Raw genomic sequence first — 23,896 nt, 5'->3', positions numbered from 1 at the left:
TTTATGATAGGCTTATGGGTAGAAAACCCCATCTAAGGATGAATATTGCAAATCAGCATACTAAGAAATACCGTGATATAATGCATCAGGCAATTGTTTCTCTATGGGTTTGCATCTACGGTGTCCCTATGCAAATAACCATAACTAACTGTTATTTTGTACCTAATAAGATTAACTCGTCTTGGCTATTGGGAAAGATGTAATTAGTCATGTCTGAAACACACACATGATTTGCCGTGCATTCTAAATGGATCACATCAGTAGCGCTAACATCACTCAGCACTTGAAATGAGTGATTTAATGTTACGAAGGGAGGGGGCATCGAACCGTGCGTTCATTAGTAAACCCACTGACATACAGATACTTACTGCATGCTTAAGGGTACACATTTCATACAGGACACACCCCAACGCCCACACGTCACTGGGAAAGGAAACAGGGGAGAGTGAAGGGAGAGAGAGAGAAAGCGTACAATACAAAACAGACAGAGGGGTACATTCTGGTTAGGTTTACATCCACACATTGGCATACAAGGTAATTGGAGGGGCCCTCTCTGTTAAACCTTTCCTATAAATGGAGAAAACATGTTGCTCTTCATGAGCTGTACACTGAACAGCACACAGCTGCTCTCCACAGTTCATCTAACCCTTTAAGACCGGGAACGCATCTGTGTAACCAGTCTTAAACCATTAATTTGTACTTGGGCTATTCAAAAATAGCAGATCTACAAGCTCATAGATCAGTGCCGCACCACAAGCTTGTACATCTGCTTAAAAAAAAAGAATTGTGCAAATCTTGTGCAAATATTTTAAGCAAATATTTTTAACTCAAATCTTTGCTTCTGGGGATTCTACAAATGTCTTCTAAACCCTAACAGTTTTTGTTACTTTTGTTTGCAACTTATGTTGCTATAATATCAGTGGTTCTTCAAAAACTTCTCAAAGGACCACCCAAAATGATATGTATTTGTCCCCCCCCCCTATTTTTAAATAGCCAACGTATAAAATAATGGTTATGGCTAAAATCTAAAATGACACAGATGCGTTCCCGGTCTTAATGGGTTAAGATAATGGTACTAAGGCGGATTAGATCACATACATATTTAAGTGGCTCAAGGAAAAATCGATACCAGCTTCCTGCCGGCATGTACGCCGGCTAGTTCACTCAATATATGAGAGACCTGATACCCAACAATCACCACAATGACACGACTGGCACAGCCATCACATATGACTAAAGATTAAAGTGTGATTGACAAACCAGCACAAACACAAACACTGCGAGGCCGTAACCAAACAACCACTGAGTCTGTACCTTTTGTTGTTGTACGGTTTGTTTTCACAAATCTCAGGCGACAGGTAATACGGTGTTCCTATGCATGTCCTTGCCAGCTCCACAGTGCTAAACAAAAAAGATAATATTAGAATGAATTGACGTTGTATTCATTGCACATGCATTTATTGTGTTTTCATTGTGCGTGTCTGTTTTTTGTTTACATACCTATTCAGGACCCTTGCAATTCCAAAGTCCCCGAGCTGTATGGTCCCATCTTTAGTCAGAAATATGTTCTGAGTGGAGAATTCAAAATTGCAGTGTGAATTCTAACCACATTAACCGTCCCTATTTTGGTTTAGGTGAACATTTTCAACAAAAACCTAGGCCTATATGCTTAATTTATAGACCATCGTACAACAAAAAAGATGATCTACAAGTTCACAATGTGTTGCATCGTGAGTTTGTGATGTTGAGAGCTTGTAGATCATCTATTTTCACAGCGTGACACCGTCATACAACTAAGTATAATTCAGGCAAAGTGGTTAAATGTCTATATTTATCCTTTATTCAGCATTCAGGCAGGGGGGGGGTTACACAGTAGGTTACACAGTAACAAATGTACCTGTGATTTGATGTCCCTGTGGAGGATCTTCCGGTCGTGAACGTGCTTCAGCGCCAGACAAATCTGCACGAACCAATCCATGATCTGAAAAATCAAAAGGCGAGAGTAAAGCCACAACAAACATTGGTGTTAAGTTCCTCTTGTTTTTCTCCATTATACTTGTGGTCGCCAGGCCTGCCACAGAGCTAGAACGGAAACATAAGACGGGTCCAAAAATAGCCCACGGAGGAGAAGGGTACCCGCCCGGGGCGAAGATGCCCCATCGACTTTATCTGTGTTATAATCCAGTTTCCAGGTCCAATATGATGTCTGCATGTGACATAATCTGAGTCTGCCATCTCACAGTAGCTTGTACTGTAGTACTCTCCCGAAGGGACCGACTGCTGCTACAGTGCAGTGGCTTGTAGACCGTGAACACATCTGTGACATTTTTTGATTTATTTGGTTATTCAAAAATAACAGATATACAAGCTCATAGCACGGTACCGAGTGCAGCGCTATGAGCTTGTAGATTTGCTATTTTTTTGAAAAATCGTGAAAATTTGAGCTACATACCTATAGTTTTAAAGCGAACATTTGTAACTCAAATCTCTGCTTCTGGGGATTCTACAAATGTCTTCTAAATCCTAACTTATGTTGCAATAATATCAGTGGTTCTCAAACTTTTTCATGTCACCCCCAAAATGATATGTATTTGGCCGTGGACCCCGATCTCAAAATATTTAGTTCCAGGGACCCCCAGAAGCAAAGATTTGAGTTACAAATGTTCGCTTTAAAAATATATATATTCAAATATTTGCACAAATTTTCACCATTTTTCAAAAAATAGCAGATATACAAGCTCATAGCGCGGCACTCGGTGCCACACTATGAGCTTGTAGATCTGCTATTTTTGAATAGCCAAAGAAATCTAAAAATGACACAGATGCTTTCCCGGTCTTAAAGGGTCCCTCTAGTAGAGTACAGTAGGTGCCTGATGGGACTGACTGACTCAATGGAGGCTTGTTCAGCAGTAGGTCCCCGTACAGGACTGTGTCTGCTGCTATGGAGGCTTGTGCAGTAGCGGGGATCAAGTGGCTTACTTGCTCCTCTGGAAAAAGGACTCCTCTCTGAGAGTTGATCTTCTTGTAGAGGTCTCCGCCTTCACAGTAGTCCATCACAATAAACAGACATCCCGCCTCTGAAAGAAACAACAAAAGCACACGACGAAGCATAGGTTACACCTCAAGCCTAGTCATTTATACTACGTAGTACTATGATGGGTGTCACTTGCCAAAAAATGAAGTGATCTACAGTAAGCTAAAACAACAGATCGAAGGTTCAGATACGAGCTGCCGTATCCCAGACCCTCACTAGCATCTGGTCATGCTATCTGCCCTGCCTGGCAGAGGGTGCAGCTGGATCGAATAAAGACAGAAAAGATGCGATTAGCTCATCCTCCCAAATGCGATTAATGGTCCGCACGCTTCCTCTCCGTTCCCCACTGGGCTCTGTGCTGTTCCCCTGGTCGCCAGGTTAATGGCTGAGGTTATATTTAATTTCTCAGCTCGCAGTAATGCCTCAGATCTGGATACGCCAATTTACCTTCAAAAGACTCCTTGTACTGGACGATGTTGGGATGACTCATGTTGGCCAGGACGGCGACCTCCTTCCGGGACTCCTGTCTCTCTTTATTCGACATCTGTCAGAAGTAGCAGAGTGATAGAATTGATTGTGATAAAGTGATACTAAGCATTAGTGATATGAAGTGATCGATGGAGTGATAGAAGGTGATAGAGTGATAGAGACTAAGAAAGTGATCGAAAATGTGAGAAAGCAAGACAACAAGTGTGATACAAGCGGGTGAAACATGAAGCAATTAATTGGGGAGCAGTATTAATAATACTCCCATGGGCTCACCCTGGAGATGCCGATCTCCTTGATGACATACGGGTGTCCATCCACCTTGGACTTGACCAGGATGGCCTTTCCGAAGGACCCTTCCCCGATCTTCTTCACCTTCTCATACTTCTCCATGTTAGAGGAACAGCTGGTTCTTCTGCATCTTGGGTCTGAGATCAAAGAACATATATAGCAACGGGGGAAACAAAGAGGGATCAGCGTGAAGGCACTGCATTATGTATGAGGGCTTTGCCCTCAATGCTATATGGTGGGATTAAATGGTCGAATTCAAATGCAAACATCATCTGACTGACACTAATACCACACACACATGGAGAAGACATGTTATTGTTCCATGTAAAGTTAGAAACTAGATCAACACAGAGTGAGTCAACATGTTTACATCTCAATCAAAGCCTTTAGCTGTCACTGTCAGACAGAAGATGGTCTTGGATCTTCTTGACTGGCCAGTGAGTGATGCTCTCTAAAACAACACACAGTACAGAGCCTGTAAGGCTTCACCTACTACTACTAACCTACATCAGAGAGCTTGTAGATCAGCTCTTGTCGGCAAAGCGACACACCGTCATACTATGGCTTATGAATGGAGCTTTAGGACATGGTATTTTAGGCGACACTTACCATCAGACAGTGTGTCTGTTCGGCGCTGTGCTGCTGCTTGCTAGTGATGCATGAATGGATGCTGGATGATCCTCCCTGCGCTCTCTACCGAACTACACACCCAGCGGCGCTTCTCATTGGACGCCCTCTGCCGCTGATTGGTTCTCAGAGCCGTCCGTCGCGCGGGACCCCGCCCCCTTTACGGACCGTTGCTGTGAAACGTCTTCCTTAGCAACCAACATAACATTTAACACAAGGCTCTGGTCTAGACTGTGAGGACAAGACCACTAGGCCAGTGGGTCTCAAACTTTTTCATCAAGGACCCCCAAAATGATATGTATTTTGGCCGCGGCCCCCCCATCTCAAAATATTTTGTTCCAGGGACCCCCCCAGAAGCAAAGATTTGAGTTACAAATGTTCGCTTTAAAAAATATATATATATTCAAAGGTTTGCAAAAATGTTCACGATTTTTCAAAAATAGCAGATCTACAAGCTCATAGCGCGGCAACTCGGTGCCGCTCTATGAGCTTGTAGATCTGCTATGTTTTAATAGCCACGGTTAAAGTGGCTAAAATTATTGTGATGCTATATTAACCCATTTTACTGGGGACCCACTGGAAGGACCCCTGGGGGTCCCCAGGCCCCATTTTGAGAATCAATGGACTAAGCTACATTGTTAATTGAGAATGTTTGTGGATAAAGCTTCAGTTTAGAGATAAAGCACATTGCAAGCAGCCGATTTGAATGGCTGAGCATGTGAGTTTTGTGTTCAAACATAGAAGGCTTTTCATTGTTAAATCATTTAAATCCAGTCAAGTAACTAAGTACATTTACTCAAGTATTGTACTTTACTTTACTTGAGTACTTCCAATTTTCATTACTTTTACTTCTACTCATCTCAAATATTATACTTTTTACTCCACCACAATTATTTGAAAACTTTAGTTACTGGTTACTTAGTAGATTTTGATTATTAAATCATTTAAATCTTGAATTTATAAGCTCATGCATACTGTGCTGTGATTTCATTTCAGGCCAGCAGGGGGGAAAGTACAAAAGTATTGGTATTATAATGTACTTAAAGTACCAAAAGTACAAAGTACTCATTATGCAGAATGTCCCATTTCACAAGTTTTCAAGTGTACAAAATGTATTAAACTCCTTTGAAAATAGCAGATCTACAAGCTCACAATGCGTTGCATCGCAACGCATTGTGAGCCACGTTTTTCGGTTTACAATAAGGCCTGTGCAATATGGCAAGTGAAGCTGGTGTTCCGTTATGCAGATTAGATTACGCATAATTTGGTGTCAGCCTTGGTACAGTACCATTTGCAGGCAGGTGTGTGCCCGTCACAGGTGTGTGACTGGCACCTGAACATGGGCCCTGCAACTTTGACATCCGTCTTTGGTCCGTTGTGCAAATCTTGCCTGTAAATCTCTGGAAGAAAACCTATGGTTCCTCAGTGAAGTAAGGGTGAGGAACCGGTCTTCTTGGGTTGTTGTCGTCCTTTGACCTCACCAGTTTCACTCTGCTGGCCTAGCAGTCCAGGCCAACCCAGTCTCCAGGTGCATACCACATGTCTGGTAATCCACTTTTACAGCGTGTCGCGGGTTCGACTCCCGTTCCAGACGACCTTACCTGTGTGTCACCCCCCCATCTCTCTCCCCATTTCCTGTCAGCCTACTTTCCTCTCAAATAAAGGCAGAAAAGCCCCAAAAAAAAGCATATTGGGGCATTTTGGCACTTTTTTTGGAGCCGCTACCCACGCGTTTTGCTGTGTTGATCATTCCACGAATGAGCAACACTCGTTGCTCATTCGTAAAGGTGACTAAACAACGATAACAATAATATAAACACGATACCAATTGTTGGTATTTCTGAAGGGGAGAAATAATCAACAAAGTTAAGTTCCTGAACTTTTTGTGGGCAGATATATATAATATCTATGGCTTCTTTAATCAGAAACATCAACAGGGATGTGAAGGATGGTGTAATATTTACCTTTTGTTACATGTCAGAGCAGCTCAAACTTAAAGGTTTATTAATTAACACCGGACAGGCCAAAAAACAGGCTGGCATTTCCAAATCTAGAGACAGGTAATCTGAAGATAAAGCTGGGATCCTCAGGGTTCCTTGAGGGGGTTCCAAATGGACCATTGGGTCTGCAATTCTTAAAGGGATAGTTCACCCCCAAAATGACTTTTTTTCCTATCGATTACACACCCCATGGAGACTTGAATTCATGTATATTTTTTTGTTTTTGTCGCATTCCTAAGCCAATAATTTGATGACCGACAGTGGTTCCGCTAGGAGACTCAAAGTGTCAACTTTGAGTCTCCTAGCGGAACCGGAGACATTTAGCATCTTTCCGCCGGTCGTCAAATTATTATTGGCTTAGGAATGCAATAAAAACAAAGAAATCTTCATGAATTCCAGACTTCATGGATCGTGTAATTGATTTGTTTGGCATTGAACATTGGAACCTTTTCGGCTTCGTAATCAAAAATTGCACATGGGGTAGATATGACAAATAACTGAAATATACACAGAAATTATTGACATTTTTAATCATTTACATACATGTACATACATGTAAAATTGCAGAAATAGCTGATCTACAAGCTTACAACGTGTCACGGTAGAACAGTGAAGCGGCCACAACTGGTGGTCAAATCTGAGAACACTGAAAATGTTTCTGCGCGTGCATCTCCCGCTTGTGCACATGCTCACGACGCGTCACGAGCCATGGAACCAATGGAATGGACCCATGGAACCAACATGGAACCAATATTTCTTACTTCCGGGTGCTTCAAAACACCACTGAGCAATTTAATCGAAATGAATAGCTGGGGGCAGCCAGGATTCAGGAACAGCTGGTTGTCTGTTGGTGTGAAAGGAAGCAGAGTCAAGACCAGCTTGGTTTATTTATCCATGTTCACATGTCCTTATTATGGGTCCTAAAAAGTATGTCGGGGAGGGTTATAAATTCCTTAAAATCTCCGGGTTTTTGCTTATTGTTTATCATATAACGCAGTATTAACAATACACGTCAGTTTCTGAACCAACCCGTGAACATGAATATATGGGGTCATCCCTATGTTCCCCGGGTTCTATGTTCCCCCACTAAGGTTAGGGTTAGGGTTAGGTTTAGGTTAGGTCCTAGCTCCCGAATATATGATACAGCGCTGGGAGTGCACGTTCTTTTAGGACAGCAGGAGGGGGCGAGGGGAGCTTGGGAAGAACAGGAATTACGATGTTGCTCCACTTTCTGCTGTGACTCCTTGCTGTGAGCTCCCTTTTCTCTTTGTTAAATTATTCTAATTATTCTGCTACTACTACTATCATTAATGTTATTATTATTACTATTATTATATTATTGTTATATTCTAGAGATGCTATGCTATGCTATGCTATGCCCTTTCCTGTTCTACTGTGAGGTTCCATGATAAATTAAGCTTATGGCAGCTTAAAGAGGCATTTTGTTACATAGTTGAATTTTCTATTCAGAAGTGGCATTACTTTAAATAAATACATACGATTTTTAGAGCACCTCGTGCAAGCAGAATATGGTCACTCTAATTAAAACAATCAGAATATGGTCACCCTAAATAAAACAATCAGAATATGGTCACCCTAATTAAAACAATCAGAATATGGTCACCCTAAATAAAACAATCAGAATATGGTCACCCTAATTAAAACAATCAGAATATGGTCACCGTAAATAAAACAATCAGAATATGGTCACCCTAAATAAAACTATCAGAATATGGTCACCCTAAATATAACAATCAGAATATGGTCACCCTAAATAAAACAATCAGAATATGGTCACCCTAAATAAAACAATCAGAATATGGTCACCCTAAATAAAACAATCAGAATATGGTCACCCTAAATAAAACACTACCTGTGCATGCGTGTCATCTAACCCAGAGGGATGGCTGACAGGGACAGGTAAGACACACAGCTGAAACAACTGTGAGCGGCGGGCATCAACCCCACTATTTGCCATGTGTTTGTCTGGTCATTGAACGACTCGATGCAACGGAGATTCCTACATGGAGAGAGAAACAATAGCCATGAGAATGAATGAGCCATGAGTCACAACATGTTCAAGGTTCAAGGTTAGGTTGTACTTTATTGTTACATCTTGTGTACAGGTACATACATAAGAGTAAAACTTATTTTGGTTCGGCTTCCTTCAGACAATGCAGCAGCATAAGGAATAACAATAGAATAAAGAAAATGTAAAATGATTTAAAGAAAGAGTGCAAAAAGAGAATGAAAAGAGCATCATCAAATCAAATCAAATGTACATGTGCATAAAAATAAAGAAAAAACTTGGTAATATGTTGTATACACCACCAGCATGGCATCAAACTCTTACCTGTCCTGGTCATCCATCCCTCCTAGAACGTAAATCTTTCCACCTGCCACAGCCACACCAGGCTTGAAGCGTCGCTTTTTCATGGGGGAACACACGCCCCACTTGTTGGTCGTGGGGTCATAGCGGACCACCTGTCCTGTGTACTGCTGTGTTTCCCTCCTTGGTATTTGCTGACCACCTATATAGATAAACAGGAATTAACCGGACAGTGACTGTTAGTGGGATCTATTATGTCCCCAAACTACAGTGAAGTACTGTAAGTGAGTCTATTATGGAGCTAAGAGTCATTAAGAACAGCTAGAATACCTATAACGTAGATCTTTCCTTTGAGCCCACAGACAGCTGAACCAATATACTGATTCGTCGGTATACGAGCAGCTTCTCTCCATACATTCCTTTCAGGCTTGTACGTGAACATCCGATTCCCGCCTGTAAAAAAATGTTTTGTTAGACGTTATGTTTTACATAATACATTATAAAAAAAACATCCTCATGAAACCCAGCAGGCTGAACCTGCGTGTATAAAAACTAATCACATACTAATAACATAGATCAATCCATCTAGTGCGATTGTGACCACAGGAGCGCCGCCGCCGACGCCAAGGTCTGGCATGCCACCGGACTCCATGAGCTGCCAGGTGTTGTTGTGGGGGTTGTAACGTTCCACTGACTTCACAGGAGTCAGGCCAGCCGAATTAGCGCCCCCCACTGCAAACACATAGCCATCCAGCATTACCAGGCCTTTGTGGGTTGTGCAAGGAAGAGAAAAAAAACACATCATTAGAACTGATGACCTTGGCCATAGGCAGTCTCTCCATGGGTAACAAAGGCAATAACCCATAGTGGTTATTCCAAAGCCAAGTTCAAATTAATATCATAGTTTCACAGTCTTACCACAGTTCATGCGTGCCTTATGCATGGGAGCCAGCTGCAACCATGAGTCAAGGGAAGGGTCATAGCGCCACACATCCCTACTGACTAAAAGAACAGGCAACCTTCCTCCAGCCAAATATACTGTAGAGCCTGTAGAGCAGAATTAAAGTAACGCATTATGACTTGGCTGTTAAAGTAGTAGAATTTTAGTAGAATACATTACAGGTCCTACGTTGATTCAATCAATCTGATGGTACTCCTCCTCACCTGACATAACCAGACCAGGACCGTCTACACTGAAGGGCAGAAGTTTCAGAGTCTTCCATCGATTGGTCTGGGGATGGAAGGTCTCAACTGTGCTAGTGCCATATGGGCGATCAACGGTCCCAACTTTGCTAGATGCCACCATCAAGATAACTTCACATGATACTATACAGAGAAATAGAAGATAAACACAGAACCAGGCATAGCCATGAGGTCAGATAGTCAGTAGAGTAATGTGTGAGCATGTGTTCTAACAAATTAGTAGTCACTGAATTAATCCTAGAGACAATTGTATACTGTAAACAGTAAACACACTACAGACCTGTAATGTCCATTTATATGCAGATGATATATATAGTTTTTTTTCTTCTTTTCTTTTCTTCTTTTTTTTCCTCGACTCGGCATCCCGAGAATTAAATAAAGGTTGAAATTAAACTAAATTAAATTATACCAAGTATTAACATTTGAAAGTTATATTTAACCGTAAAGCTTGAATTGTAAAATTAAAAAAGTAGTGATTGTGAAGCCCAAATAGCAAACTAAACCCTTGACAAATCCCCAAATGTCACACTGAACTGAAGAAGAAAAAAATACCAGAATTAGTTCTATTGCCAGGTATCTTTGCATTTGTGTTGGCACTGGAAATCCCAACTAGAAAATCCTTGATGTATTTTTCCACCATCAGTTGCTACATTGATGCATGTGTGAGGCAGGTACCTGTGGACCAGCGTCGTCGGTGGAGCCTCTGGCAGGCCTGGGATTCAACCGCATACAGTAACGCACTCACATCCTCAATGCGGGAGGGGTTGATAAAAGCCCGACGGATATGCTCCATCACCTTCAATGAGATGTAAAGAAAACATGTAATGCTTGCTGTTGATTTTACTATTTGAAGATCTGGATCCACGGATCCAGTCCATGTCTTCATGCTTCCTTCTTCCACAGAAAAATGGTAAAAGAGAATCCCTTCATATTATTTTGGTCCTTTCTAGAAAAATATTTTTGTTTCTAGAAAGAGCCGATATAAACAAAACTAAAAACGGAATAGACTGTGAATCAGGTTGATGTAATGGCTGCCATAGACCACATGTGCATCTGTGCATCATGGCAATCGTAGGAACACAGAGAAAGGTCAAAACAGAATAAATTAATTGTATGGTCAATATGCAACTATTGATTATTTTAGTAGCGATATTATTGTATCGATGAGGTTGTATATCAGCTATATCACAATTTTTGAATGTTTTTGAAAAAAAAAATGTTGTTTTATTTATTCATCTATTTAACTTTATTTAATTATTTATTTCAAAGAATTACATCTATTAGTTGGATGAACTGTTGCACCCCTAATGATAAATGTGGTTGTTGCTGCAGCATGTTTATTTATTTTAACTTTAACTTTTTTTCCCGGCTCAGTCAGAATCGTTGTTTACAAACTTCTACTACTGGAGAATGGATTGTCGCGGATTGAATATTTGTTCCCTGGGCCACTCATACACCTACCCTGTGTGTCTACAAACAGTTGGACACACGATCATAAGGGATGTACATTTTCTGTGGCGAGCTGAAAAGTAAGTGAACCGTCTCAATTTTGACGATAAATGGTGTCATGATGGGGGGCATACGTAAGTCCGACATCCCATTTCTTCTAACATCATGATAGCTTCCATTTAAGCTTGTTTTCAGTCAGATTGCTTTGACTTCTCCATGGTCTTTCATCAGGTGAAACAATGAGAAGAGACTGACCTTTTCAAAGCTCTGCTTGCGGTCAGGACTGTGGTTTAACCACAACATGGCCGCCTCAAACACCATCTCCTCCTTGGTCACATTGAGTTTGTCACTGGCAAGAATCTCTGTCAGTTTGTCCACGGAGAGAGAGAGGAACTCTTTCTGTAGGAGCACGAGAAAATACAACAAATTGGCTGATTAATTATAACTTTGTTTCCATACTTCCTGAGGTAACATTTGTTACTGCTGATGGTGTTGTGATGGTGACAAGTTGAGTAATAATAGTAAATGACCTTTAATACAACGGACAAACAACTTGGGAAGTGTATGTATCCTTCAATGTCTGACCTGCTTATAGATGACCCCGAAGTGTTCCAGAATGTAATCCATGCTGGTTTTCATCAACATCTTACAGGAGTAGGTTTCAGCCAAGCAGTGAATCCCCAGACAGTTCTTTTCATCCATCTGACGCTCCATGAAACGACAGCAGGCGTGTAGAACATCTGAGACATTTAACAAGTGTGCTGCTGCTAGCAGGGCCTAGACCACATAAACACAATATCATTTGTTAAGCACCGATGTTGGACAAAAATTAAGATAATGGTTAAAGTAAGTGGTGTAAAGTAACTAAGTACATGTACTCAAGTACTGTACTTAAGTACACTTTTGAGGATTTTTTACTTTACTGCAGGGTTTTCAATTTTCAATACTTTTACTTCTACTCCACTACATCTCAGAGACAATTTTGTACTTTTACTCCACTTTTTTGGGGGGGGAAACTTTATTAGTTACTAGTTACTTTGGATACCTCCACCACATTAGCACCACCCACCTGTCCTAGTCCCTCCTCCTCCTCATGCCCACACATGTTGGGTTATGATAATGAGGGGGAGGGTATATTTTTACTCTGTCATTAAAGTGCTGTTTTTCTATTGGCGCGTTTGACCCTCAAGGTTTCAGCCTCCAGGAAGAAACTCAAAATAGTCAGAGAAGACATAAAACACCATAAAAAGTTCTATCAACCTCAGAGACACATGAAAAACAGAAAAGGTGCAAAACCACAGCACCACCTCTTTAAGTAGATGTTGATTGCCCGGACCGCTGCCCTAGTGGTCCGGGCACCTAGGTAGACTGACAGCGCGTTGCGGGTTCGAGTCCCGATCCCGACGGCCTTCGCTGCGTGTCACTCCCCATCTCTCTCTACCCATTTCCTGTCTACCTACTGTACTATCAATAAAGGGGAATAAAAAGCCCAGAATAAATCTTTGGGAAAAAAAAAGTTCATGGTGATAATACATTACCTGCACACTTTCCGAGGAGAAGACTCCCTTTGAAGTATACGCATAGCTCAACAACATCTCCATCGCCTGAGGTTCCACATCGATCATCTCAACCTTTTCCTGTGTGGACTCCATCATGCCAGTTGTAAACATCGCCTGTGCAGGTTGACACGGTGAATGATTTGCTTTGAGATTTAGGCCTTTCTAATTTACACTGTGTCAACGATGAATGTATTGTATGTACATGACATTTGGTTCACAAGAAAGCCAAGACATTATTGAATCTTATTCACATTAAAAAAACACACCAGATCAATAAATGTTCACAAGGAAAGTTGAGGATGTGTTGTTTACCTCAAAGTAAGAGCTGTAGGAGGCCAGTACAATTCGATGACAGGGGAACTCCTTTCCTCCACAGCACAGAATGACATCACATAATTCCTTTTTGAGCCTCAGTCTGTTTAGGCTCTCCAACATCTTGCTGGGATATGAATTATTGAGGAAGTTGGTCATGTCTTCCCCGATGAACTGGATGGGATTGAATAAATGGTCAGACAGTAACGATTGTTTGCACATTATGTTTGACGTTATATTAAGACCAGGAAAGTGTAGTGGAACTCAGTGAGCTGGGATTGAACCCGAGGCTCCCACTCGCCAGTCCGACGTGTTACCAGTCATGCCAATAGGGCTGAGCCCGATTGGCAAGTCTGTTGCACGCCGGTTCTGGCTAATTTGAAAGGGCACAGCCCCCCAAAAAAGAACATGTTAAATAACAGTAGGAAACAAGCCCCAAATAATCAACACTTTACAAACAAGCCCAAGAAACCAAACCCTGTAACTACCAATATTTACAAGCAACTCTACAGAAAAACAAGCCCAAAGTCGCTTATAGTTAAGCGGACATGGCAACACACAATACACACATTTGACACAATACAGAGAAACAAAGCAAAACAAATGACAAACAAATGAGATGTATTTTGGAACGCTGTCCTTCCTGAAGGCAGCAACCTAAATTCACTATTTAAAACATGGCTAGTGTTTGAAGTGATATTCCTTGCCAAAACCTTTGCATACTATTAGTTGAGTCTCTCAAGTGGTTGTCTAACAATAATATTATAAGACAATATTAGCAAATAAATTCAACTTTAGTCACGTGGCTGCTTCAAACAAAGAAATTGTAAAGTAGATGTTTATCTGCCAGGAGGATAGTTCCCTTTGGATTCCAGAACCAAACAGTGCTGTTGAATTCTTTTATTCTAGTGCGCACAAAACATTTTGCTTCCCTGAGGAACCCAAACCAAACACAAGAATCACATGGAAAATAGCATAACTGTTAAATCATGCAAAGATAAAAGGCGTACAGCAAAGCATTCCTTACCTGTATCTTGGGATGTATACGTGAATGTTTTCTCAGGTGGTCACTTAGTGTGTCCTGAAAGTTTAACTGAAAGAACTACTCGTCTGTGGGGGTCTGTGTGTGTGTGGTGTGTCCTGGAGTCTGAGCAGGACAGTGTGGACCCACTGGACTGGAGATTTGGACTGAAAAAGACGCCACCTTTTATCTTGAAGAGGAGAAACACCTCCTCACATTCTTCCAGTTCACTGCAGTCAGGGACCATTTCAATGTGAAAGGATCATCGTCACTCATCAGAGACACATTTACATAGATGCAAGTTTTGATGTCTTTTGCTTCATCAACTTGTTGACTGTATTCTTTTGTTGTTTCTTTTACTTTTTCCTTGTATGTGAATAAAATAAAGTTTTCTTTGAATAAGTTTGTTGGACAACCTCGACAACGGATACAACCTTTTTCATTTTTGAAAATGTGCAGAATATTTTTGGAACCCTCATGCGTCATGGAAAATCCTTTTCTTCATTCCATATTCATTCACAATCTTGATAGCAAATATTAAACATGAATAAGCATTAGTCTTTTTTAACAGCATAATGCCCTAATTGGATGCACATATTTTACCATGGACTTGGATTATGTACAATTAATGCAGAATTGTGCAGACAGGAGACAGATGTCTGAGATGAAACAGAGTATCACTGAGCACAGTGAATGACCCAAAACTGAAGCCTTGACTATGGAGAGACTCACACAGCCTTGCAATAGAGAAAGGCCGTCACAGACAGACCTAGACAAGACATCAGTCAGAGACATACGTCCCACAGACGCACCCAAAGTGAATTTGAAAACATGACCAACAACAACGTTTTTTCTCCCATAGCCTACCTACTGGGAGAAATACACCAATGTGCGAATGCAGCAGCAAGATTTGTGAACTGTTGCGAAAAAAGAAGGTTAGGCAATGGAATACAACCACCCTAAGGACTACTAACCGTTGAGTTTCCTGTACAGAGTAGACCTCTAGACCTACTGCACTATATAAACAGATCTGATACCTTTAAACGCATTTTAAATCTGAGGCTTTTGACAAAGAAATCCTGCTAATTGTCCCAAAGGGACTGCAAAAGCTTGCTGTTATTTGTTTCAAAACATGTTATACCCTGTATAACTTCTAAAGGTTTGCCTCTAAAATGGAACCTAGGTCGGTAATTTCCTCTTTTCTTGTTAACATTATAACCTACTTTCATTGTGAAGCTGTCGGCTTTGCCGAGGTTAAAACTAGACCCAAAGAGAATGGATTCAGTTTCGCCCGGGTGTAATGACAGTTTGTTATCAGTGAGCCAGATGCGGATCGTATCGAGTTCAGAGCTGAGAGCTTTTTCAACCTGCAGCATGTTCCTGTCCGAGACCAGCAGAGCCGAGTCATCCGCAAACAGGAACAGGTTGCAGTCACAAGCTGATGACATGTTGTTTACATTAGGAACAGTAAAGGTCCTAGTATGCTTCCTTGCGGAACACCACAGCTCACTAGGAGGGGGAGGGCACTTATGTTTTCTCAGGACATTAAAGCTCCTTTGAATTTAATTATATCCTTTTAACACCTCTCATATCCTGCCCTCTTCTAGCACACACACACACACACACACACACACACACACACACACTCTACCATTTCAATCACAAAAGACAGTGTAATGATTGATCATCGTCAGAGACACATTTGCATGTGTGTCTTCACTGCCTTGATGTCTTTTGCTTCATCAACATTTGTGTTGTTTTTTCTTTGCCAAAGAAAGCAAACCCCGATCTCAATAGTTCATGTCTATGTTTACCTAATTTGATAAACCTCTTCTGCACAATACAATTGTCAGTTTTGATTAAAATAATAATAATACTTGTCTGTGAAAGAAGGTTTTATTCAAATAAGTATGTTGGTTGGATATCAATGGATATCAATTTGGTGTCTCACGTACTATACTCATGTGATCAAGACGGATGTGTCCGATATTTCATATTCCATTACATTGGCTTCCAAAGTTGCAGCATAGGTCTGTTTTGAACACAATGCCTCAAATCATGAACGCAGTGTGCGATTTCCGTGACATTTTGCACGCACATTCCCACTAGGCAGAGGAAGAAATGTCACCCTTTTCATATTGGCCTGTTCTAGCGCCACAATAACCTACCTGACCTGGTGGAGAACTGTGCTCCGAGGAGCACTTTTTCTAGTTATATATTGTTTGTGTCTGATTAAGTTAAAGGGGTAGTTCACCCAAAAAGTAACATATTTTCTATCGATTACTCACACCCATGGAGACTTCAATTCATGAATATTTTTTGTTTTTGTCGCATTCCTAAGCCAATAATTTGACGACCAGCAGGGTTCTGGTAAGAGACACAAAGAGTCTCCTTTGGCTTTTAGGCAGAGTAGTAGCCGTATCAGTTTGTTTTGGGATGCATTCTCAGATCATTAGCCAACCCTTGCTTTCTATACTTTAGTAAACTAAAGTTCTGAATACATGCAGACTATTTTTTGCATGTAATCATGTTCATACTTCACCCATTCATAATAGTCCTCTACTGCTCATGTCCAGGTTTGTAATAGGGTGTGCCAACGTGTCGTCACCAAAGGGTCGCCACGCCCCCTTTTGACGCTGAAGCAGCGACAGGGGCACCGGTCCGTCAGAGAGTACACAGAGACGCGCTTAAGACTAGAGAGTGACGGTAGATGATAGGTCTGTGCTTGTAAACTTAACTTCTTTGCGGACTACATAGTGAACGGGATGGATAGAAAAAAACTCGCAGTGAACATACCATACAAGTACAAGCTGAACAATGAGGAAAAACAGCGTTAGCCGTAAGAACACACAGAATGGACAGGAGATGATTTCGATGACTTTCATGGGCTTCTAAATAAAGTTTTATATCAATAAATCAAACATAGTAGCTCAGGCTGTTAGCTGCTCAACATGTACAAACAGCCTGCCTACCTGACTCACTGTGTTTTATAACAAATGACTGAAAACAGGGCATCGTTACCCTGTCTGGCTTCACGTGTAAATTGTGTTTCATTTGCAAATTATATTTCACTTAAAGTGTTGTTTCTAGAGAAGCTGTTTTGCATCTGTATGCTGTAGTCGTTGCACGAAAACCTGTTGGTCTAGAACAGGTGTGGGCAACTTTGTAGATGGTGAGGGCCACTAAATTACCACACTCACTCTGGGGGGCCACATTGGTTATCAGCACCTCTCGCCAGTAGTACTCTTGTAACTCTGGACTGTATACTGCTTAGGTTCGGATACATTGGTGCCGCCTTGGTGTGTCTGCAAAAACACAATCAGAGTCAGGGTGCAGTTTACACAGTGAGGACTGTGGCTTTACTTCCAATCATAGGTAACAGGTAATTGGCAGAGTTGTACAGTGATTGTGGTCTAGAAAAGTAAAGACATAAAATGGCAACAGGTTTCCAACAAGTACCCCATTACTCAAAAAGTTGGACTGTTCTGTGTGTGTAATTAAAATGGATCATGGAAAGTTGCATGTTTGGAACAGCTGAAGGCAATAGTTCACCATTTCGGATATGTTTAGATTTTTCTTTGTGATTTTGAAAGTGCAAAAGAAAATACTTCTGTTTTTATTAACATATTAGTTTTCATTAACATATTAACATAACAAATGACCCATCACTCCTACATTTGGCTCAAATGTAAAGGAGTCAAATCAAAAGGAGTAAAAAAGAAAAAAGAACTCTTCAGAAACATACTTGAGTTAAAGTGATGTTGCGTTAAGTGTGTTGCATTAAAACTATTTGCAAATGTTTTGTAAATTTGTAAATTTTAGCAAATGTAACTCGTCTGATAAGGATAGCAGCCTGGCGACTGCAATCCCTTCTTGTAACTGAAAGATACAAAAAGTCTTATATCAACACACACTCATGATTGTTTAGGCTATTTATGTGTATACAGTGTTTCATCTTTTATCCTGTGGATACTGTAAATATTCATGTATTCAGATTTGAACTGCCATGTGAATGTAAAGTAAACAAACTTGTACTTGAACCACTTGAACTTGAAACACAAGGGGTGTGGTACTGGTAGCGTCATCCACCACAGCCTGTAGATGGGACTAATGTTACAGAAAAAAGGTAGAATTCAGGAATTACTTGACTTGTGATGAAGTGAGGTCTTTTTTTTAAAAATCAATCAATCATTCATTAGACATTGATAGCAAGGCTGACAGCAGCCAAGGTTAGGTATATTTCCTATAACAATATACATTAAAAACAACAAACTAACAGAATTATCAAGTAGTTGACAACATTTGGGATCTCAATGAGATGATAAGTTCAGGTGTATATTTGGACACCAAAAGATTGTAGACACACTTGAAGCACACTTTTAGCACTACAAAAAATAGTTTATTTTATGTGTTGGAACATGGAGTAAGATAAGATCTTAGCGGTTCAACAAAGTAGACTATATCTTCTTGTGTATCTGAATATAAAATAAGATACTTGATTGAACCCTAAGTTATCCATATTGCCACCAGTGCAGAACATGAAGTTTAAAATGGTCATACAGTATACACAAGTATAGTAAAAGCAGTTTACTAAATACGATAAAGATAAGACAAACAATCCCATAGCAAGACAAATCTGTCCGCAGCCAATGAACTGCAAAGAAAATGAATCCCAAACACATCCCAGTAGCCCAGGGATTCTCAACCATTTTTATACCATTACCCCATTTCATGGAGGGGATTTTTAGCGACCCCACGCTTGATTTATATACAATTTCAACGTTGAAATAAAGCATAATAGAAATAAAGCATACATTGGTAGCCTTGAATAGGACTATTTATTAAAATATATATATTCATTTTGGTTATTGAAGCAGGGGATGGATGTTTTATTTCTAATGGCATGTTGCAATATTATAAGTATTATAATATAGACAAGTTGATGAGTTGAAGGGCATGTTTCAGAGACGGACTGTGTTTTCAGTTAGAAACAGTCCTCTGTAGAACCTGAAACACATGGAGAGAGGTATGTGGTTTAATAACTTCATATGTTTTAATGTGTAACTCTTTAAAGATATCGTCTCTGTCGGATAGAAAACCGCATACGTCCAAAACTGTTACTTTTCAGGATTCAAATTTAAAAAAAGCTCAAAACGCTTCGTGCTTTCAAGCTTGTAGATCTGCTACTTTTGATGCTTTTATGTGACTCTGTAGTATGATCAAGTAGGGCGTTAATTTACGGAAAAAAACACAAAGCGTTATAAAATGGAGATAAGAGGTTTCTGCCCGACAGCATCGATATGAGTCATTTACGATACGTACCTCTAGTTTTGTACTTTCTCAGCCGGTGCCGGTGCGGTTGCAGCTTGTTTCTTGCACTCCTCACATACGTGGTGGCAGTGTCTGTGGGCATTATTATGAGTCAGTCCAGTCACATGGATGTGGCGTAACATTTTCAAAGGGACTTTATCATTCCTATTTATTAACAGCATTAGGAGGGGCAAGGGTCAGTCAAACAATATCACTTTTATGCTTTATCTTAAGTGCATTGAATGATTGGTCTATTTGACATGCGGCGCCACACTCTAAAAAGGTCACAAACTTAATGCATATGGCTTTGAGGAAATTCTATGGCAGACTGTGGGCAGGGCTGTGTGGCACGGATTCTAAAGAGTGCCCTTAAATGTATTAGTTGGTGAGTTGATGGGTGAGTTACGACTGGACTCAATTGTAAAGGGATAGTTCACCTCCAAAATGACTTTTTTTCTATCGACTACTCACCCCATGGAGCCTTGAATTCATGGAGATTTTTTAGTTTTTGTCGCATTCCTGAGGCAATAATTTGATGACCGGTGGAGTCTCCATTGAGTCCGCCAGTAATCAAATTATTGGCTTAGGAAAGCGACAAAAACAAAAAAGTCTCCATGAATTTATGGGGTTTATGGGGTGTGTAATTGATAGAAAATAAGTAATTTTTGGGGTGAACTATCACTTTAACTTTATTTGAATCTAGCTAGAACTTCACAGTCAAAATATGACCTTTACAATACCAACCTGGTATTTCTTTCACATTTTTTAAGGGGAAAACTTGTCCCGGACAGCACTTTCTGAATAGACATAAAATACAATCTGATCCCTCAATATCATGAGAATCTGGTGTCAATGGCATCTGTTGTATTAACCACTTTCAACCTGGTGTCACTATTTTGGACGTGTCAGTATAGATGAATGTTTTCAAACATTTTCAAAGAAGGAAAAAAAAAAACAGCAGATCTACAAGCTCACAACGCATCGCATGATTATTTTAGCTATTTGTCGTACAACAACATGGGCTTAAGGAGTTAAGAGATGTGTTATTCAGCATAGGAATAACATGTCCTCAATTTAGTTTAGTAGTCTGCAGTTTGTTATAATGTTGGATTGCATATCTCTCAAAGGGAACTCAAATGATATCATTTATTTTAACAACAGGTGCATTTTTCATGTATTTAGTCCTGTATGTTACTTTGTCTGTACACAGTAATGTACCACAGCATACTGTTGTCACTACAACATAACATTTACAAACTGGTGCTCTCATGTCAACTTGAGTTTTATTTCAAACTGCAAGATTACCTTCTGCCATGACATGACATTGATAAGAAACATGACTGGTTATGTTTGTGTGTTAAACCTCACCTATGTCCTGAGCCCGGTCCAAAGCCTGGTCTTCCAGCCCCAGGGCCAAATCCTGGTCCAAATCCTGGTCCAGATCCTGGTCCAACCCCAGGGCCGAGTTTCTGAAATTTGCTTCGGCAAGTCCCAACATAAGAGGCCTTTCCTACTGCAAAACCGAGGATTCCAGCCACTGAAGAACAGAAACATTGTCATAGTCTTGTCCCAATGACAGCTATAAGGCTTTGTTCAGACTGCAGGCAAATCTTTAGGACTGACTGTCCACACTGTCATTTGCAAGTTACCAGATCGGATTTGTGTATTCACACATCGTTGACCTATTGGTTGCTATGGTAACATCGTAATGACATAGGCATTACGAGGTGCCCTGTCACTTTCAGAAAAAAAACATCTACAAGCTCACATTGCTTCTAAACGTGTGTCTCAGTGTCCAGTCTGTCCACACTGAGACACATGCTTTGAAATCAGTTTTGAATTACATTTCAAACCACCTATAGGAATGTGTTTCAAATCTGATTCGCAAACATCCTTTTCCATTTCCATTCAGACTTGATCAAACCAATTAGATTCCAAACAGGCCAAAGAATTGGATTTGGGACGCCAGTCTGAACACCTAAGTGACAATAATGAAGGATTAGAAGCTGTGAAATGAACTCCAGGACACGTACCAGCTAGTTTTGGAAAAGGACCCAACCTCTTTGCTGACTGCCAAACGCCTGCATGGAAAGAACAATGTGTTAATAACATTAATATTTTTTATTATGTTTTAGGATATGGAGGCTGAGTGATCTGAAGGACAATGACTTACCATTATAGATGAGACCTCCAGTGACAGCCATGCTGCCCAAAGAGAGGGGAAGAGCTAAAGATGGAGAGTCAGAGAGTCAAGAGTCATTCAAACAATTTACACTGTACCCTGCTACTGATCACAGGGTCCGCAATACCTGCCCCTAAAATCTGAACTGTCACATCCCCTGGTCAAACAAAGGCTGCAAGACTACAAGTAAATCATTTTTATTTGTTTGTATACTGTATACAAATATACTGTATTTTCTATTTTGCTTAAGTGAAGCAAATAGGTGCCAACAAGGTGCCATACCCATTTCCTGTTCCGGTTCATTTTCCCAAAGCTTTGTTTGATAGCCTTGGGAGCAGGTTTGAATTGAACCGGAAATACGTAAGACTCCTTGACATGTTTTTCCAGTTCAAATTTCATTCAAAATTCATTGTTTTTCATACCAGTAACCTTTAAACTGATTGTATGACGTTCTGCATAGTAGTGTATATTTGTATGTCTTCTTAAATGTCATCATGATTTGAGTGCACAGGGATCTCATTTTAAATAAGCCAGGTGCTTTTATGAGCGATCCAGTTTAGAGGACCTTATATTGTGAATTGTACTTTTACCATGTCTTTCTAAATAAAGTATTCAATCAATCAATCAATCAAAATCTCCTGCCAAGCCCGGTATATCCGGAATAACAGCTATGTGCAGAGCCAATTATATTCAAGTATTTCTTAAACCTTTTCTTAAATCAACACTGTAGAACGGTAATCATTAAAAATATATATATTAAGTTCCCATGTCAAGCTAATTGTAAAATAGTACAATTAGATTCCTCTGTCTCTCTCTACGTGTTGAAGTTATTTAAGGTCACGGGCGGCTTGGGTTTCACCCAGCAGAATAATGTAAACACATGTGGATGACGCATCCTGCCCAACCCTTTCTACTACGCTGGACTCAACAACAGCGCTACAATATACATAAGAGCACACCAAAATTACACTGATCCATCTCACATCTTGAAGGTTTTGGGGATACATGTAGCATCTTATTTTCATATACTGTAAAATTATGAAGTATTATTATGTACTGGTGTGTGTGTGTGTATTTTGTAAAGTGTACCTCTGTACCAAAAGCTCTCCTCATGGCATTCCTTCCAAATCTGTTTCACGTCCTCTCTGTGGATGTGGTGGTCACCAAGGGGACACTGTAAGACACACACACACACACACACACACACACACACACACACACACACACACACACACACACACACACACACACACACACACACACACACACACACACACACACACACACACACACACAGTAGACAGGTCACCTATTTGATTTGATTTATTTTGAAAGGGAAAACCACATGGTTACAGCAGTTTGAGGATTACACAAGAAAGTCCTGAGACTTATTTCCATTGAGGTCCTCTCACATTTAACAGTACAAAATACATTACAATACAAAGCTCAATAACATATACAGTACATACACACAATCACCATGCATGTCCCTGGTTGACCCTGGTGGTCACGTGATCATTGCCTCTTACTGTACCTTTTTCCCTCCTTTCTCAGCAGCTCCCTCTGTCGTCACTACGACTGTCTGCTCCGTCGTTTCAGTATTCATGATGCAAAATGGACAAGATATTACTCTGTCCCACGTTCAGCAATTTGGCTTGACCTTTCTTTCTATTTCTCAGTCTATCGGAGCAACTGAGGTCTGTTTATTCCTGCTTTCACTACAACTGCACTGACTCCACCCCTCCTGAGTAAACATACAGTATCAGACTAGGCCCGGCCCACTAAAAGGAGCACAGCTGAATTAAATTGTAATGGATGCCAGAACAGAACAGTGCCCTCTCTCGCACAAGCACTCTTGCCAACTCACTCTCTTTCATTCCTAAAAAACTGAGCTCAGAGCTTTGCTTGACAAAACATATGGATTAGAATGTCCACGATAAAGACTAATGAACATTGAACAATGCACAAGACATTTTTCTACTCTGCTTCTTTGGAAGACACACCTAGCTTCAAAAAGGTTTACCTCTGTACACCTACAGTATCTGCAGCTGTCACACCCTGTCTGCTGTGTGTCTACTGTGTCTGCTGTTGCT

General features: G+C 40.5%; 3 protein-coding genes across 7 annotated transcripts in view; all 3 read right to left on the bottom strand.

Annotated features, from left to right (window-relative positions):
* nek1 (NIMA-related kinase 1) overlaps positions 1-4,471 on the bottom strand; it is a 46,491-nt gene extending 42,020 nt beyond the window's left edge. For all 4 annotated transcript variants that reach the window (XM_084067808.1, XM_084067810.1, XM_084067811.1 and 1 more), the window contains exons 1-8: positions 4,421-4,471; positions 3,797-3,948; positions 3,482-3,578; positions 2,980-3,077; positions 1,898-1,981; positions 1,501-1,568; positions 1,315-1,401; positions 369-423 (exon numbers count right to left, since the gene is read on the bottom strand). In XM_084067808.1, coding sequence (XP_083923934.1) covers positions 369-423; positions 1,315-1,401; positions 1,501-1,568; positions 1,898-1,981; positions 2,980-3,077; positions 3,482-3,578; positions 3,797-3,913 — 606 coding nt within the window. In that variant the 5' untranslated portion in view covers positions 3,914-3,948; positions 4,421-4,471. The remainder of the gene's footprint in view (positions 1-368; positions 424-1,314; positions 1,402-1,500; positions 1,569-1,897; positions 1,982-2,979; positions 3,078-3,481; positions 3,579-3,796; positions 3,949-4,420) is intronic.
* Positions 4,472-8,328: 3,857 nt separating this feature from the next.
* Positions 8,329-13,449, bottom strand: LOC311051640 (kelch-like protein 24; the record flags this gene model as incomplete). Its single annotated transcript, XM_084066224.1, has 10 exons — positions 8,329-8,458; positions 8,792-8,969; positions 9,332-9,532; positions 9,686-9,814; positions 9,932-10,093; positions 10,646-10,766; positions 11,675-11,818; positions 12,005-12,196; positions 12,958-13,092; positions 13,291-13,449. 10 exons carry the CDS (start codon positions 13,447-13,449, stop codon positions 8,329-8,331), a joined length of 1,551 nt encoding a protein of 516 aa, XP_083922350.1.
* A 5,234-nt stretch (positions 13,450-18,683) lies between these two features.
* On the bottom strand, positions 18,684-23,583 carry ociad2 (OCIA domain containing 2). 2 transcript variants are annotated; one of them, XM_084066320.1, is made up of 8 exons: positions 23,338-23,583; positions 22,893-22,977; positions 21,795-21,848; positions 21,655-21,702; positions 21,095-21,158; positions 20,990-21,061; positions 19,634-19,714; positions 18,684-19,318 (listed from the first exon to the last, which is right to left on the bottom strand). In XM_084066320.1, the coding sequence occupies exons 1-7, from the start codon at positions 23,407-23,409 to the stop codon at positions 19,636-19,638; spliced, it is 474 nt and encodes a 157-aa protein (XP_083922446.1). In that variant the 5' UTR covers positions 23,410-23,583; the 3' UTR covers positions 18,684-19,318; positions 19,634-19,635. The 2 variants fall into 2 exon arrangements, with proteins under 2 accessions (XP_083922446.1, XP_083922445.1); XM_084066319.1 differs by having other exon boundaries at positions 20,990-21,158; positions 23,338-23,555.
* Positions 23,584-23,896: the final 313 nt, after the last annotated feature.

This window comes from Gymnoscopelus microlampas (assembly GCF_963454915.1).
Source record: "Gymnoscopelus microlampas genome assembly, chromosome: 9".
Lineage (NCBI taxonomy): Eukaryota > Metazoa > Chordata > Actinopteri > Myctophiformes > Myctophidae > Gymnoscopelus > Gymnoscopelus microlampas.
The sequence above is the reverse complement of the archived record's forward strand: the minus strand, read 5'-3'. Positions and strand labels throughout refer to the sequence as shown.